Source organism: Equus przewalskii, chromosome 15 (assembly GCF_037783145.1).
Source record: "Equus przewalskii isolate Varuska chromosome 15, EquPr2, whole genome shotgun sequence".
NCBI lineage: Eukaryota > Metazoa > Chordata > Mammalia > Perissodactyla > Equidae > Equus > Equus przewalskii.
The window spans coordinates 8,241,126-8,258,100 of record NC_091845.1 but is presented as its reverse complement, the minus strand read 5'-3'; the positions used below and the strand labels follow the sequence as shown (position 1 = coordinate 8,258,100).

The following is a 16,975-nucleotide window of genomic DNA, read 5'->3' as shown; positions in this document are numbered from 1 at the left end:
CCCCAAGAAGTAGGCATTCTTATCTCCATGTAACCGATGAGGAACAAGTTTAGAGAGGCTAAAACTTGCCCAAAGTCCTGTGAAGTAAATGAAGGTGCTGGAAGTTGAGCCTCGGCTTATCTGACTCAGACGACTGTGACCGTTCTGCGTCTGCATGCGCTGTGAGCACGCCTAAAACTCACTTTCTCGTTTCTAGTCCGGTGCCCGTTACTCTGCTCATGTGAGACACTCTTTGAGCTGTTGCCCATCTCCGTCAGTGTTGTATGCCTCCTCGCCTTCCTTTTGTAAACGAGGCTTCATGGGTTTTTCTTGCTGTGTCTGACGAACACTGTTTGCATTGATGTTTGCGTTGTCTAGTTTTCACTTCCAGCTTCCTTTCTCTGAAGGTTTAATTCTATGTGGTATATTCTGGAAGTCTTGCCTAAGGAATTTAATCAACTCTAGTACCTCCTCTAGTGATCTCGGGGTTAGAGATGCTTCTGGAGCCCAAAGAAGCAGCTACATCTGCCTTCTGAAAGACCCTGGTCAGGCTCCAGAGACTGCGATTTCACTCTCAAGGCATACACATCTTTACTCACAGGTCACTGCAGTCCATAAATGTGTTACGCTGACCCCCCATTTAGTTTGTCCCCAATGTGTCACTTCTTTGATTTATGCAGTTAGAGTTCTGATAGACTAACATTTCACCCTCACTGAGGATGATAAAGCTCTGTTTTATATTTTAACCTCTATTTACTCAATTGTTCTGTTTTTTTAAAAAAGCATAATGTTTTATCTTTATAACAAAACTAAGAGACTGACAGGATAGTTATTTTGATTTGAACTATCAGGAGACTGAGTTTTAGAGAGGTTAAATATACTCAGGTTTTCAGAATCCAAATTGTTCTCAGTTGCCACATAATGAAAAACTGGATTGAGTTCTTTTTTGTCTTCCCAGGTTACACAATGTAGGGAAGTTATCCACATTGTGCCTTTCTTCTTTCTTGATGAAATCATAATGATTTTTGAAGAAGGATAATTATGAAGGACTTTCCTGTTTTCTAACGTGAGTGGGAAATGAGCTAGATATGAGAAACCCTCTCTCAGCCATTCATAGGAGCCTTCAGGGAAACCTCTTCATGCTCTTACAGTTGGAAATATTTTTGCCCTGTAATTTAGTTTATTTCACATATTTATTGAAAAACTAGGGAGTAAGGGGTTTGAACTAGCGAGCTATTAGGCCTTGATAGATTACAAATCTCTTGATAATAAAGCAGTTTTCAATCTGTCTTTAAAAACAGCTTGAACTGGATTTCAGAAGCAGGAAGAAACTAGGGAACTGCTCTTTTTGACGTTAAGAGATGTACCAAGTTGTGTCATCTTGCTCTTGTTACTCAGTCCTTTGAACTTTCCCCCTTTATCTCACAAAGCTAAAGCCATGTTTGTAAACATTGTTTGTTACTAGGCTACACTAAGTGGGATGGAAATCCTGCTCGTCTCTAGGCTCCTTCCCTGCATCTGTGCTCTGTTTCATCCTGGTGTCTGCAGAAAAAGCTTTGCCCTCACTTGCCTCTGGAGAGTGTGAGCTAGGAAACTGGTGCCGTTAGTAACTGTAGGAAAATACAGCTGCTTTCTCAAGGCAGCGTGTCTGTCGAGTGGATTATACAACATGAAAAGCAAGTTGACTTAGGGCTGTCAGCTTTATTTTCTGAAGAAAAGCTAGCCGGTATACTAGTTGTCTGAAGGTTAGGATTACCAAGAACTAAAGGTTTCACTACTTTAAGGTGAAAAAGAATTTTAGAGAGAACCTAGTCCACTCCTGCTTTTTGAAAAATGAAGAAATAAGCTGAGGCAGGTTGTGTGACATGCCCATCCAGTTACCTGGTGGCAAAGCCAAAACTAAAACCCAGGTCTCCTTATTTCCAAATCAGCGCAGACCTGTTCAGGGTCTCCCAAGTCAGTTTTCTGTTTTCTGTTTTGTGATCCTCCTGATCACTTACAAGCCTCTCCCTGGATTTCCTTGACAACCTGAGAGAGGAAAGGGCAGTTGTTTGTCACATCTAGCTAAGTAGTGTCCCTTGACATCAGCGTTTGCATCTGAAAAAATCTAGGGCAGCACTCCCGTTGGCACCTTTGGGCTCGTTGAGACTACGGAGCGTGAGGTTGGTATTATGCCTTAATCCACATGGTTCCAGTATTCACGATCTGCATCCCCCAACCATAATGTTTTTTAAAGAATTTTATTGTGAAATAATTTTCAGACTCAGGAAAGTTGCAAGAATAGTACAAAAAATTTCTGTATATTCATTATATAACACTTTTGAATCAAGATTTATTTTATCCTGAAATCTGAACTCATTCAATGTGACAATCCGGGTGTGACTTTAAAGATGGTAAATAAGTACATTAGAAGGTGAAACATTTTATTAATATAATTTTTTTAAGAGTAAAATGTTCTAATTTAATAAATGTTAAGTAATTCAATTTGGCTTTGACATTTTGCCAAAGAAGTTGTTTGTCATTGTATGTCTACTGTGTGTGAGGCACTGAGAGAAAATAGTGAGAAACAGACGCATAGTTTCTCCTCTTGGAGCTTACAGTGTAGTCATTCTTCACGCTGTTTTCCAAAGCAACCCAAAGGACACCAAAATGACATTTGCAGGAAAACATAACATAGACACAGGAACATGGTAGTGCCAACTTTATTAAATAAAAAAGAGGTGAAAACTGTATGTAAATCAAGTTTTGGTTTTGGTTTTTGGTTATGTTAATGTTTGTTTTTTTTACTATCATAAAAGTGATACATCACTACAATATAGATTATGGGTACACACAAGTGTTTGAAAAGCATTAAAAACTGGCCTAGATAAATATATAAAGAAGTATCAAAATTTCAACCATAAGAGAACAACCTAATAAAGAAATGGACAAAAGATTTGAACTGATGCTTGGAAGAAGACAAAAGGAGGGCAAACAAGCTCATGAAAAGCTTTCAACGTTATTAGTCACTGGGGAATTGCAAATGAAAACCTCAGTGAGATACAGCTATGCAATCTACTGGAATGGCTAAAAATTGTTAAATAGAACAGGAACAAAAACGATAATACTAAGTGCAAGCAAGAATGTGGAGCAACTGGACCTCTCATACATTGCTAGTGGGAATGCAAAACTATACAGCCACTGGGAAAACAGCTTAGCAAGTTTTTGTGAAGTTAAACATAACACCATATGAGCCAGCAATCTCTCTCCTAGATGATTCTCACCTAAGAGAAATGAAAACTTATATTCACAAAAAAAGCTTATATGCAAATGTTTATAGCAGTTTTATTAATAATTGCTAAAAACGAAGTAACTTGTCCTTCAGTTGGTGAGTTGGTAGTGGAATACTACTTGGCAGTAAAAAGGAATAAGCTTTGATAGGTACTGCAACACAAATCCGAAATGCATGATGCTAGGTGAAAAACCAGACAGAGAAGGCTCCATACCGTATGAGTCCGTTATATGACATTCTGGAAAAGGGAAAACTCTAAGGACAAGGGAGAGATGTCAGTGGTTGCCCAGGCATAAGCCTGGGAGTAGGGTTTGACCACAAAGGAATTTTGGGGGCTGATGGAATATTCTGTATTTTGATTGTGGTGATGGTCACACAACTCTGTGTTTGTCAAAACTCAGATCTACATACCAGAAAGAGTGAATTCTACTATATGTAAATTTAAAATAAATTTAGAAAAAAATAGCCTGGGTAGATACACATCAAAGTTGCTGCCTCTGGGGAGGAATGAGGGAAATGGGACCAGTGTGGAAATTAAAGGGTGTTTTTGCCTCCTCATTTGTGCTGGTGGTGGTTTTTTAAAGGAAAGTACTGTAAAAATATATTGTTAATTTTATATGGTGAGACTATCAGTTTTGCTTTGTTATTATACTTTGTATTTTTTAATCAAAATATAAACAAGGCAAAATATATTCTCCTAAAAGAAAATTTAGAAGATGGAAAAGTAGAAAGGAAAAAATCATCAGTGATCTTAAAACACTTGGGAGGGTTTTCTTCTATTCCTCTCTACATGTTTGTTTTTACATAGTGGAAAGTGTACTTTAAGAACAGTATAGTCTGGGGCTGGCCCCGTGGCCGAGTGGTTAAGTTCATGCACTCTGCTTCAGCAGCCCAGGGTTTCACTGGTTCAAATCCTGGGTGCTGACGTGGTACCACTCGTCAGGCCATGCTGAGGCAGCGTCCCACATGCCACAACTAGAAGGACCCACAACTAAAAATAGGCAACTATGGGGGCTGGCCCAGTGGCGCAGCGGTTAAGTGCGCACATTCCACTTTGGCAGCCTGGGGTTTGCCAGTTCGGATCCCGGGTACAGACATGGCACACAATTATGTACCAGATTGTTTTGGGGAGAAAAAGGAAAAATAAAATCTTAAAAAAAAAGAACGATATAATCTGTAGTTTTACTTAATATATCCTAAACATGTTTTTCTTGCACTTAAATTATCTTCCTTAACCTTATTTGCAGTGATGCAATATCAATCTTAAGGCCTGCATTTATCTAAACAACTCTCATTTTAGGGATGCAGGCATTTTTGTAAGAATAAACTGGTGTGTTTCACCTCAGTAGCCTGGGAGTACAAGTTAGGATGTGTTTGCATGAATCCTGAGATTTATGATGGCTCTGAGCCATTGTAATTTTTTTTTTTTTTGAGGACGATTAATCCTGAGCTAACATCTGCCGCCAGTCCTCCTCTTTGCTGAGGAAGACTGGCCCTGAGCAAACATCCATGCCCATCTTCCTCCACTTTATATGTGGGATGCCTGCCACAGCATGGCTTGACAAGCAGTATGTAGGTCTGCACCTGGGATCCTAACGAGGGAACCCCAGGCTGCCAAAGCAAAACGTGTGAACTTAACGGCTGCCCCACCAGGCTGGCCCCAGGCCATTGTAATTTGATTAACAACAAGTGCCATCTTTCCCGGGGGTTTCCCTCCACAAATGTTTCCATGTTGTTAATGTTCAGTATAACTAGAGGTCCAGCATCACTGCTGGTCATTTAATCCTGCTGGAGGCCATCAGAAGACACCATCTCTTTGTATAATGCACTGCCAAAGAGAGGCCACTGCAAAATTACCTAGGTTCAGAGTGTTAAGTTCCTTTGTAGATTTGTCTGACTCCTTAGATTCACTCACAAGTCATTTCCACCCAGGGCACCAGATGATGAGCCTCTCTGATCCAGCACTCTCCTCTGACCACTGTCTTCACACCCTTATGTACCCTTCAGTGGAAAATGGAGATAATGATGTAGCTTTTTTTTTTTTTTGAGGAAGATTAGCCCTGAGCTAACTGTTGCCAATCCTCTTTTTGCTGAGGAAGACTGGCCCTGAGCTAACATCCATGCCCATCTTCTTCTACTTTATGTGCGGGATGCCTGCCACAGCGTGGCGTGCCAAGCGGTGCCATGTCCACATTCAGGATCCAAACTGGCAAACCCCAGGCCGCTGAAGTGGAATGTGCGCACTTTACTGCTGTGCCACTGGGCCGGCCCCATGATGTAACTTTAATGCATGTGGAATGCTTAGTACTGAGCCTGGCCCTTGATAGATAGGTAGGTAGGTAGGTAGGTAGGTAGATAGATAGATAGATAGATAGATAGATAGATTTTTTTCTTGAAGTTCATCTTTGACTAAAATGAAACCCTCTCAACCCTGCTATTTCTGTGCTGCCTCTCCCGTTAGTCTATTCTACATCAGTGGATGTTTAATTACACAGAATTATGTACCATCTTCCAGCCTTCCATTTCACCACAGGTCTCTTTTGTTGCACTAGTCATAGTTGCAACTTTGTTTTTCCTTGTGCCGTTGTTGATTATTGTGTGACCCTCCTATTGCAGTGCTGTGAAGGCAGAGACCATGACTGTTCTCTCTAATAGTCTTAGCACTTAACACAGTACCTGGCACATGGGAGGCCCTCAATAAATATTTACAGAATGAAGGAAGTAATGAGTGTTCATACTTTGTAGTTTTAATCTCCCAGAAATGAACGTCTCATATCCCAAATTTGCACCATAGTACTCTGCACATAGTGGGTCTGATTAGTTTTCCCTCTTTACCAGTCGCTTATGGCTTTTAAGAATTGATTTAGATCAATTATATCTCAATAAAATGGGGGAAAAAAGAATTGATTTCATTTTCATTATAAAGGTAATGTAACCCCATCCCTGAAATTGGTGGGGGAATAACTGCGTATATTTTACATAAACGTCATCACGCTACACATACAATTTGATGGCTCTTTCCCTCCTTTTATTTCATTTCCATATCCTCAATAAGCTTTTCCTTATTTTAATGGGGTTGCCATATGTTTGCATCAGTCTTCCTTGTCAGGCAATCAAAGAAATTGAAAGAGGTTGCCCAGATGGGTGAAATCATAAATCTAAACCTCTTCTTCATTTGCAGATTTGATTGAGAGAAGATGCCAGAGTGTAGCCGAAACCGAAAAAGGCCTATTTGTTCCCTTCTCCCTGCCATTTCTTTTAAATGTTAGGGCCATAATGCTAGTCTGTGGACATAGACATTTGTCCCTCTTTGGCCTAGGCCACCAGGTGGGTTTTCAGTAAGTGATAGTGTTACCAAAACCAAAGTGGGTTCCCTCCTGGTGAGTTAAGTCAGACTCTCCCCCAGAAGTAGTTGTCACACAAAGTAAAGTGTATTTGCAGTAAATAGGAGACCGTATGGAATTATCGCCAAAGTCATGGTGTCCCTGTACAAAGGGAGCAGGGACATTTATTTCAGATGGGGAATGAATACTCAAAAGGGAGAGGTGGGTATTCGCTTGCGCAGGCTCAGTTGGCAAACATGCTTACACGTGCCCTGCAGGCTATGGTGATAAGGCCTAAACTCCTCCTGGAGAGGAGATTTTAGCATTAAAAATAAGGCAAAGGTCAAAGGCAGAGCTCTTGCGGTGAGGCTAGGTCTGGTTCAGGGTGGTTGGTGATTGCATCTCCTTAACAAAGAAAAAAAAACTTTGGAAAAACAGTTAAATACTTTCAAATGCACCCCTGAGTTCCTCATTCCTTGGGGCAATCAGTACGTGAGGGTAGGTTTGTATGAGTCCTGGGCTTGGAGGTGGTAGGTAAAAAATCAGTGAGAAGCAAACTGAATTGGGGAATCAGTGCCTACTGTGGGGTCTGCCCTGTCTCCTGAATGCATGAGCCTGATCCGACATCCAGGCTGGATATTTGTACCATGGGAGATAGGAAGGGAAAACTCATAGTCTTTATTCGAAGGCCATCTCAGATATAACCCCTCCAGGGAAGACTTACCTGATTCTTTTCAGGGCCAGGTAGTCACTTTCCTCCTGCTCCTTTACAACCAATATCACAATCTACTGTAACAACACGTCCTGTCTGTTTGCCCAGTAGCCCAAGAGCAGTTTGAGAGCAGAGACGGTGTATTTAATTCATCTTTATAATAATAAGTGCTGCTGTTTGCTGAGTGCTTACTATGTGCTAGGCACTGAACACTTTTCCACTTAATCTGCACTTTTATGACGTAGGTACTTCTTAAAAATGCCAATTTCAGGGCTGGCCCCATGGTGTGGTGGTTAAGTTTGCGTGCTCTGCTTTGGCAGCCTGGGGTTTGCCGGTTCAGATCTTGGGCATAGACATACCTACCACTTGTCAAGCCATGCTATGGCAGTGTCCCACATATAAAGTAGAGGAAGATGGGCACGGATGTTAGCTCAGGGCCAATCTTCCTCAAAAAAAATTTTAAAAAGCCAGTTTCAAAGATGAGCAATTAAAGGCTCAGAGAATTTAGAGTTTTGCGCAATATCTAGACCCAGAATGAGAACCCAGGTGGGTGTGAATTTCAGAGGGCACACAAACTGCATGTGAAAAGTTACTCCTTTTCGGTTTCCTTTGATCTTCCTGATCATGTCCAGGAGAAAACTGGTTTGACAGCTTATACTCGGCATCTAACATCTACCACTTGGCTAACCATTTGGAACCAAGAGAGAGTTTCTAAACCAAGTTTAGAGCCTTTAACAGACAATAGATAAAATTTAATAACTTGTTTTGTTTTCTTTGAAGTTAGTTCCACTGTTCTCTTCTATGGCAAATGATAATGAATTTCCACTGATGGCAGTGATATAGAATTTCCTCTCAAACCTGTTTAATTGCTTGTGTATGCATAGAATACCTTTGAAAGGAAGTACGTTAGCCTAGTGATACTTCTGGCCTCCAGGGACTCTTTCAGGGTAGCTAAGGGAACCGGGATCAGAGGAAATTTTTAACTTTATTATATTCTTCTGTACAAAATTAGAATTTTGTGACCCAAAGTGGAGATGAAACAAACTTGACTAATGAGAAAATTATTAAATAAATAATAGCGAAGATGGTAGGGAAAATATAGCAAAAACCGCGAAAGTCATAATGATGTAGATCAAGGCTGCCCCAGGGAGAGAAGCCCAAGGCGTCCTGGCCTACACGGCAATCTGTATGACCCGATTCATATCTAAAGTTATAGGACTACACAATATAGGACCGATGGGCAGTGAAGAGCTGCAGTGTGTTGAGGGTTAGGGCTAAATTTGTAAGGCATGGGTACATGAGTTATTTTTACCAGACAAAGGAAAGATGATGTAAAAAGTCTCTAAAATGGTATCCCTGCAGGTGGGGTCTGGTTATTGTGTGGTCATATAACTTTAGATATGAATCGGGTCACATAGATCCGCATGTAGGCCAGGACGCCTTGGGCTTCTCTCCCTGGGGCAGCCTCGATCCCCATCAACAAGAGAATGAAGCTAAAGTAAGGCTGTCACAAACTTAACAGGAGGGAAACATTTATTTTTATAGGAAACCGGGAGATGTGGCGCTACCGCCACCCTCCCTCTCAGCGAGGACGCGGCCCCTGGAGCTAGAGGATCCCCCTGCGCATGCGCACAGTCTCCAGCCGGCCATTTCTGCAAGCGTGTATTCCCTCCCTCACCGAGAGCGCGCGGAAGCCGCACGCACGCCTGCCCGGGGACGCGCACGCACGCGCTCCCCGCCCCGCCCCGCGAGGCCCGGGTCTTCCAGGCTCCGGGAGGTAATGCCCCGGAAGGCGGGGCGGGTGGAAGAGGCCGAGGAGGACGGCACTGAAGAGGACGGCCGCGAGGAGGCTGGCGCCGAGGAGTCCGGCCCGGAAGAGTCGGACCCGGAGGAGCCTGGCGCCTCGGAGGAGATGGAGGCCGGGCGGCCGCGGCCGGTGCTGCGCTCGGTGAACTCGCGCGAGCCGTCCCAGGTCATCTTCTGCAACCGCAGCCCGCGCGTCGTGCTGCCCGTGTGGCTCAACTTCGACGGCGAGCCGCAGCCCTACCCGACGCTGCAGCCCGGCACCGGCCGCCGCATCCACAGCTACCGAGGTAGGCGCGCCGGGGTCGCCCTCTTTGTCCCGGGGCCTGGCGAGCGCCTGCCCGCGCCCGTGCCGAGCTGTGCCCGGCGCGCTAGGCCCGATGACAACGGGAACGGTGGCCCCATCTTACTGAAGCCCCTCCGCCGTCCGGGAGGCGCGTGCTGTAGTCATGATGCCCATTTCACGCTCAAGGAACTGAGGCCCCAGAGAGGTCGTGACAGATACAAGTTGACGCTGCTAGTAAGTGGCAGAGCGTTCTAAGACTGAGTAGTTTGCATTTGATGGTGGCTTCCCCTCCCCGTTCACGTGCATTTACCCCTGAAAGAAGTGCTCCATCCCTAATGCCCATTTGTTCAGTCCGTGAATGGGAGAATTTCGATGTCCCCAGCGGGCCAGGTCCGCGTAGGGTCCCTACCTTCCCGGAGAGCACAGTCCAGCGGGGGAGACAGACGAGTGCATGAACAGGTAAGAACAAGCCAGTGTCATCGTTGCTTCGATAGGAACCGAGCCCAGCGGGCTGCGGGAGCTTGGCACAGGTACCTGCTTAGTGAAGGGAGGGGGCGGATGGTTTCAGTTAGGGAGAGCTTCCCAGAGAAGAAGGGAGTCCTGCAGGGTGAACGCGAGCCAACCACCCCAAGACGGAGGGGAGAGTTCTGGGCAGAGAGCGCCGCGTGGGCTGAAGCCTGGAGCCGCGGGGGAAGAGGAGAGGGTATGGAAGTCAGGGAGAGTAAGCCCCAAAGGTGATTTTTACCCTTATGGGGGCCACTGAAAGTTTTTAAGCGGAGATATGACTCTGTCGGACTTGCATACTGGAAAGCTCAGCCAGGCTGCAGAATGGTTTGGAGTGGGGAGACTACTGGTGAGGAACTAGTTAGTAAGCTGTAGTAACAGCCGAGGTGAGGCATAGCCAGGCCTTCCTGCCTTAGGAGGCGGCTGTCGTCCATGGCTGTCAAGCAGCATAGTCCTCTTCCAGCCGGATTTTCACAACCACCCTGGGAGGATCCCGAGGGATCAGAAACCTGGAGGGTAGTACAGTTAATAAGCTAATGCTTCTCAAACTTTTACACAAGCTCCCCTAAGAATAGGTGAGGAAGCACACAGTTCTTGTAGGAATCAACGTTTGTTTCGCCTCCTATTTTATCTAGGGAATTCTCTGAATTTGTATTCTACTCCAAAATTTATCTGTACCTGATTTAATGTAAAAATTTTTTTAAATTACTTACCATGTGAACATACTTAATGTCACTGAATTGTATACTTAAAAGTGGTTAAAATGGGGGGTGGGCCTGGTGGCGTAGTGGTTAAGTTCACGTACTCCGCTTTAGAGGCCCAGGGTTCTCAGGTGCAGATCCAGGCTGGCACCTAGCACCCCTCGTCAAGCCATGCTGTGGCCGCATCCCACATAAAATAGAGGAAGATGGGCACAGATGTTAGCTCAGGGCCAGTCTTCCTCACACACACACACACACACACACACAAAAGGAGTTAAAATGGTAAATTTTATGTATATTTTACCACAATAAAAAAAATTACCAGTTTACATTTCTTAAATTTTCCTACCAAATCTTCAAGTAAGTTTATGTCCCGGAAACACATGCTATATTTATTCTGAGACAACCTGTTCCCTCCTTAATGAGGCTCTTAGGCCTGGGGGTTTGCCTCCTTCCTCCCCTGCCTGCCTGTTTTGCATATGATGATTTTGTTTCTTAAATTCAAGTATAATTTACGTACAGTAAGATGCACAGATCTTTGGGTTTGATGGGTTTTGACAAATGAAGCAGCACCTAGATCAAGTGATAGATGAGAATGTTTCCACCCCCCCAGGAAGTTGCCTGCTGCCCCTCACACGCAGTCCCGGCCTGCAGCCACTCTTCTGACTTTTCACCCCACACGTTAGTTTTGCCTGTTCCTGCAGAAGGTACCCTTTTCTGTCTGGCTTCTTTCTCTCCACGTGATGTTTTTGCACTTTGGTTTTGAGAAGCACAGATCTGAGAAGTCGATGACCTCTCAGTTCGCAGCCTTTGGTGTGATTTGCTTTTCCACCACGGTGGCAGAAAGGGTGTGGGGTTTGGAGCCTCAAGTCCGTGCTCTTCTGCTTCCTGTCCCTGTGGCCTTGAGCAAGTCACTTGGCTTTTTCAGACCTGTTTTCTCGTCTGTAAATGGACCTCTTGTGAGATCGAATGAGACGATATTATTGGAAGAGCGCTGGGTGATAGTTAAGTGGAATATGAGAGGCAAGCATTTCATGTTGGTCAGGGGAGGTGAAGGAAGTGGGTGTGGCTACTGACCAGCCTCTGCTTGTCTTAACAGGTCACCTTTGGCTCTTCCGAGATGCAGGGACATACGATGGGCTGCTGGTTAACCAGACTGAACTCTTTGTGCCATCTCTCAATGTTGATGGACAGCCTATCTTTGCCAACATCACACTGCCAGGTACTAATGTTCCGCCTTACTTTTTAAAGAGTCCAGGCAGTTGTGATAAGTAGAGGCTGGGCCACTGGAAGGAGCCAAGCCTTTACTGACCTGATACTGCACGAGGTCTCCAACCTGTCTGCGCCCTATTCTCCACCATAAATAAAACGGAAGTAATTTATTCGTATGCTCTGTATTGAACAAAGATGTCCTGGTGTCTCAGAAGCTCTTTGGGCTTGTCAGAGGTGAGCTAAATCAAAATATCTGATTGTGGAATTATGAATGCATTTTGTTTCCCTGGCCTTAGAGCAAAGTTATGCCCTGGAGCCCCAGGAGAAGAACAAGGTGGAGAGAATGAGATATCGGGGCTTATTCATATGACTTCTAGTGTTGTATCTTTTAATGTTATTTAACCTGGTCAAGCTACGGTGCCAGTCAGGGGTTAAATAAATTACCAAATCAAACATTAGGATTATAGTTTACTATTTAAGACTCCAATGATTTTATTAGGTTGAACCCTAAGAAACTGATGTTCCTGTGGCTTAAAAAAAAACGAAAATACCTGCAGCTTCATAGGGTTCAAACTAATAGGTATATATAGATTCTATTTTAAGGAAGTGGGTATTCAAAAATGAGCACTGATAAGTTAAATGTAAATTTTGCCTCATAGGCAAAGAGTAAGTTTCATAGTGAGTTTAAAATAGGGTTTGAGTTACCCTCCAATCCAGTTACTCAGTTTGGGTTATCTATTGCTATGTGACAACTACCCCAAAACTAACAACCGTTTTATTCGTAGTTCTGCAGTCTGGGCTTAGCTTACTAGGTGGTCACTCTGCTCTTGGTGGTCATTGTGTGGCTGCCTTCTGCTGGCAGGTTGGCTGGGGGCTGGGCCTCTCTCCCAGGTAGTCTCAGGGCCTGTTCTTCTTTGGGTGGTCTCCTGCAGCCTAGCTCAGGGCTCCCGAGAGCGTAAAAGCAGAAGTTGCCAGGCCTTCTTAAGACTTAGGCCCAGCATTGCCACACTGCCGCTTCCCCACATTCAGTTGGTTAAAGCACATCGCAGGCCCAGCCACTTTCAAGGAGAAGTTGCTATAAGGGGTCCTGAATACCTTGAGATGTGCACTGGGGTCATCACGTTACCCTCTGCCACAATACAGCTACTCACTCTTTTTGCCCAAAGTGAGGTCCGTCTGTAGTAACTGTGATTACCGTTTTTGGCAAAGCCTCTTGCTCGTCCCCTGGCCCAAGGCCTGAGTCTGCTGCTGAGGATTCGGTTTTCTGCCCTTGCAGTATACACCCTGAAAGAGCGATGCCTCCAGGTTGTCCGGAGCTTAGTCAAGCCTGAGAATTACAGGCGCCTGGACATCGTGAGATCGCTCTACGAAGATCTGGAAGACCACCCGAATGTGAGGAAAGACCTGGAGCGGCTGACGCAGGAGCACATTGAAAATCAGCAGGTGGAAGAGGAGACTGAAGATTTTAACTGAAACTTGTGCTCTTGAGTCTCAGCTTTTGATGGCACTGACTCGTCTTGACCTAGGTATGGGACTGGTCACTTATTCTCGGTTTCCAGGTGTCTCATTCTTGGAGTAGAAACTGCTGCATTGCTTACCAGAAAGTTAGCTGACTTCACTGGGCGTGATGTTTAGGGGCAAATATCACAAAATGTAATTTAGTGCCGGCTCCTTCTGGAAGTATTTATCAAGGGAAAGTAGGTGCATTTTTGCTTCCCAGTAAGTCAGGAAAGTTTCTGTGTAAGGACTTTTGTGTGAGTAATTCAATGAGAATTGCAGCATCTTCTTTAATTATAAGAAAGCAGTGGCCTCTGCTTATAATTGCTTATAATGATTGATGATGTGTCCACCTCCTGCTCTGAGAAGACCGGGATGGCCTTGAGGCAGGGACACGTCTGTCTCCTGTTTGAGACCCCAGTGCCTCACACACTATGAGCCTTTAGTCAGTGTTTGTTGAATGAACAAACCAGTGAATATGTGGGTAGAAAATGTTTGGAGGTTTTGCCCTTTTGTCAGGGAGGAGGAGGGACCTTAAAGTGTGTACAGTAAACACATGTCTTAAAGGGAATCATTTTGGGGCCAGGCCTGTGGTGTAGTGGTTGAGTTTGGTGCTCAACTTTCGTGGCCCAGGTTTGCAGGTTTGGTTCCTGGGTGGGGACCTAGCACCACTCGTCAAGCCACGGTGTGGTGGCATCCCACATAAAATAGAGGAAGATTGGCACAGATGTTAGCTCAGCGACAATCTTCCTCAAGCAAAAAGAGGAAGATTGGCAACAGATGTTTGCTCTGAGCCAGTGTTCCTCACCAAAAAAAGAAAAAAAAGGAATCCTTTTTATAGAAAGCACTTTTCATAATTTTCTAAATTTTGTGCTTTTCTCTGTCCACTATTGTTGCAGTGCTGTCATTTCTGTTTCTAAACCAGGTTTAGCTTTCTACAGTAATTGTGATGATGGCTGTTTGAAACTTGACATCTGCACAGAAAATAAGAGAAAATAACCGTCCTCTTGTTTAATTCTCGTATTAAGGAGCTACTACTGTACTGTAAATGGGTTTTTGCCAAATGTGGGTATTTCTGTTCCTTTCAGTAAAGCCATGACATTTCTGTTGGGTTCAATATTTTTCATCAGGCAGGATCTGGTGACGCTTTGCATCTGGCTGGAGGAGAGCCCGAAGCCCTCCCACCTCTGGGAACTTATTCCTAACACACAGTGGATTCACACCTAATCTTAGCCAAAAGGCTGAGAAGCGATAACACACAGTGGATTCAGAGAGTCGCCTGGAATGTTTTTTAGTTTTGTAAATGTATAAATCCTTTCTTGTAGGCTGGACTTAAAGTCATCAGCTCAAATTCAATACTTCTATCAGGCTTCCTTTTTTGTAACTAATAGTTAAAAAAAATCCTCCTGGTAGAGAAAATTTTGGATAGAAAAGTAAAAGGAAGAAAAAAGATCACAGTAGATACACTACTTAAATACAACCACTAACCTAATATCTTGAACTTTCAGCCCCTTTTAGGGCATCTTTTGGTTGGTTTGGTTTACATGGCTGAGATCATACTGAATATACAGTTTTGTGTTCTGCTTTCTCATTTACCTTTATAACATAAACATTTTTCCATGGTATTAAAAGCTCTTCATAGACGGTCTTCCTTTTATAGATACTGTTGGGATGTTTCTTGGCGTCTTTCGTTCCTCTTGCTAACCCTTGGGCGCAGTTCCATGCCCTGAAATCGGAGTGAAGGGAAGGGAGCCAAGGCCCCCGGGTCCCCCACTGTCGTCTGTTCACCTCATCTTACTCCCCTCTTTCAACATTCAGCAAATACGTCGGCCTGTTTTTTCAGCATGTTGTAGTACTCGTTCAGTGACACCCCGCTAAATGTCTAATTTTTTTGTTGAATTCTGGGGTAGGGAAGAAGAAATGCTGCTACAGAAGGCAGCTGTGTGAGCCCGAGAGTGGGAGAGATGGGGCATTTAAGGAAGTTGCTGCTGCTGGATTAGTTCAACGTTGGCTTTTGTGTTTTTATTTTTTTTTTAACCTGTCTTTGTGTCAAAACGAGATTTCATGTTCGTCTTGTTAAAACATGTGGTTTGAGTCCTGTGTTTCTTGTGTTGTCCAAGGAAGATGGAAAACCTGTAGTGTGAATAATACACGTCTTTCATTTGAAATCTTATGAATGTATTAAATGTATTGCTTTTACAAGACTGTGATGTTTCCTATTTTGAGTTAAAAAAAAAAAAGCTGTTCTTTAATACCTTAAATGGTGCTAAGTAAAGGAAATAGGTAGGGGGTGTTGTGTTATTTTAACCAGGCTCTTCTCTCTTGGGGAGTTTTGAAAGCTGGTTGTTTAAAGGCGTAAGGTGGGGAGGGGCTGGCAGACACAAGCAACCAGCTTCATTCTCAGTCCCTTCTCTTTCCAACCCTGGATTTTTTAAAAAAAATTGTTTCTCTTGGCTTTCTTTTTCTTGTAAAAGTGAAATATCTTTGTAAAAAAAATTTAAGCACTACAGAAAGATATTAAGAAGAAAACTATTCACATTGGGAACAAAGGTGGTGGTGTATTTTTTCGTGAAAACAGAACCAATCTTAACAGACACCTCACTGAAGAAGAGCTAAGGTGGCAGCTAGACACATGAAAAGATGCTCCACGTCCTGTGTCATCAGGGAAATGCAAATTAGAACAACAGTGGGATACCACTACACACCTATTAGAATGGCCCAAATCTGGGACACTGACAACACCAGATGCTGGCAAGGATGCAGAGCAGCAGGAGCTGTCACTCATCGCTGGTGGGAACGCAAGACGGTCCAGCCACTTCGGAGGACAGTTTAGTGGTTTCTTACAAAACTGAACAAACTCTCACTGTACGACCCAGCAATTGTGCTCCTTGGTATTTATTCAAAGGAGTGGAAAATTATGTTCACAAACTTGTACTTGGATATTTAGAGCAGCTTTATTCATAATTGCCAAAACTTGGAAGCACCCAAAATATCCTTCAGTAGGTGAATGGATAAATAAACTGTGGTCCATCCAGACAATGGAATATTATTCAGTGCTAAAAAGAAATGAGCCGTCACCATGAAAAGACGTGGAGGAAACTTAAATGCATATTACTAAGTGAAAGAAGCCAATTTGAAAAGGCCACATACTGTACAATTCCAACTATACAACATTCTGGAAAAGGCAAAACTATGGGGTAAGAAGATCAGTGGTTGCCAGGGTTTTAGGGTTAGGGAGGGATAAATAGGCAGAATACAGAGGATTTTTTAGGGCAGTGAAACTATTCTGTATAATATTATAATGGTAGATATATGTCATTATACATTTGTCCAAACTTATGATACACCTTAAGTTAACTCCCTGCCCAACAAAACATTTTCCTGGGGGCTCCCTGACTCACCACACGCACCCAGTAATCCATTGGCAGATTGCAGAAAATTAGACACACTTGGGATGGTAATCAAAAGGATTGGGCAGTAATGCTGGATATGTAAAAGAGAAACCCACAAAACTTGTTTCAGACTTTAGAACATGAAACCTCAGGAAAGTCTGTCAGCTTAACATACAAACAGCAGATGCTCTCTCCCTATTCTTCAGGTAGAAAACAAAAAAGATTGTTTTGTTCCACTTGGGAGACGTTGAGTCCTAGAGGACTGGGGCTGGCCCCACTAATGTTAATAACAGAC

General features: G+C 43.7%; 2 protein-coding genes across 3 annotated transcripts in view; both read left to right on the top strand.

The window, feature by feature from the left end:
• Nucleotides 1–8,835: 8,835 nt before the first annotated feature.
• On the top strand, nt 8,836–15,492 carry VHL (von Hippel-Lindau tumor suppressor). Of its 2 annotated transcripts, none has more exons than XM_008536078.2 (3): nt 8,836–9,378; nt 11,679–11,801; nt 13,068–15,492. In XM_008536078.2, exons 1-3 carry the CDS (start codon nt 9,066–9,068, stop codon nt 13,262–13,264), a joined length of 633 nt encoding a protein of 210 aa, XP_008534300.1. In that variant the 5' UTR covers nt 8,836–9,065; the 3' UTR covers nt 13,265–15,492. The 2 variants fall into 2 exon arrangements, 1 of the variants encoding a protein (XP_008534300.1); XR_011527348.1 differs by having other exon boundaries at nt 8,955–9,833.
• The window catches only part of IRAK2 (interleukin 1 receptor associated kinase 2), a 73,537-nt gene continuing 69,737 nt past the window's right edge, over nt 13,176–16,975 (top strand). The window contains exon 1 of the mRNA XM_070576533.1: nt 13,176–13,317. Coding sequence (XP_070432634.1) covers nt 13,293–13,317 — 25 coding nt within the window. The 5' untranslated portion in view covers nt 13,176–13,292. The remainder of the gene's footprint in view (nt 13,318–16,975) is intronic.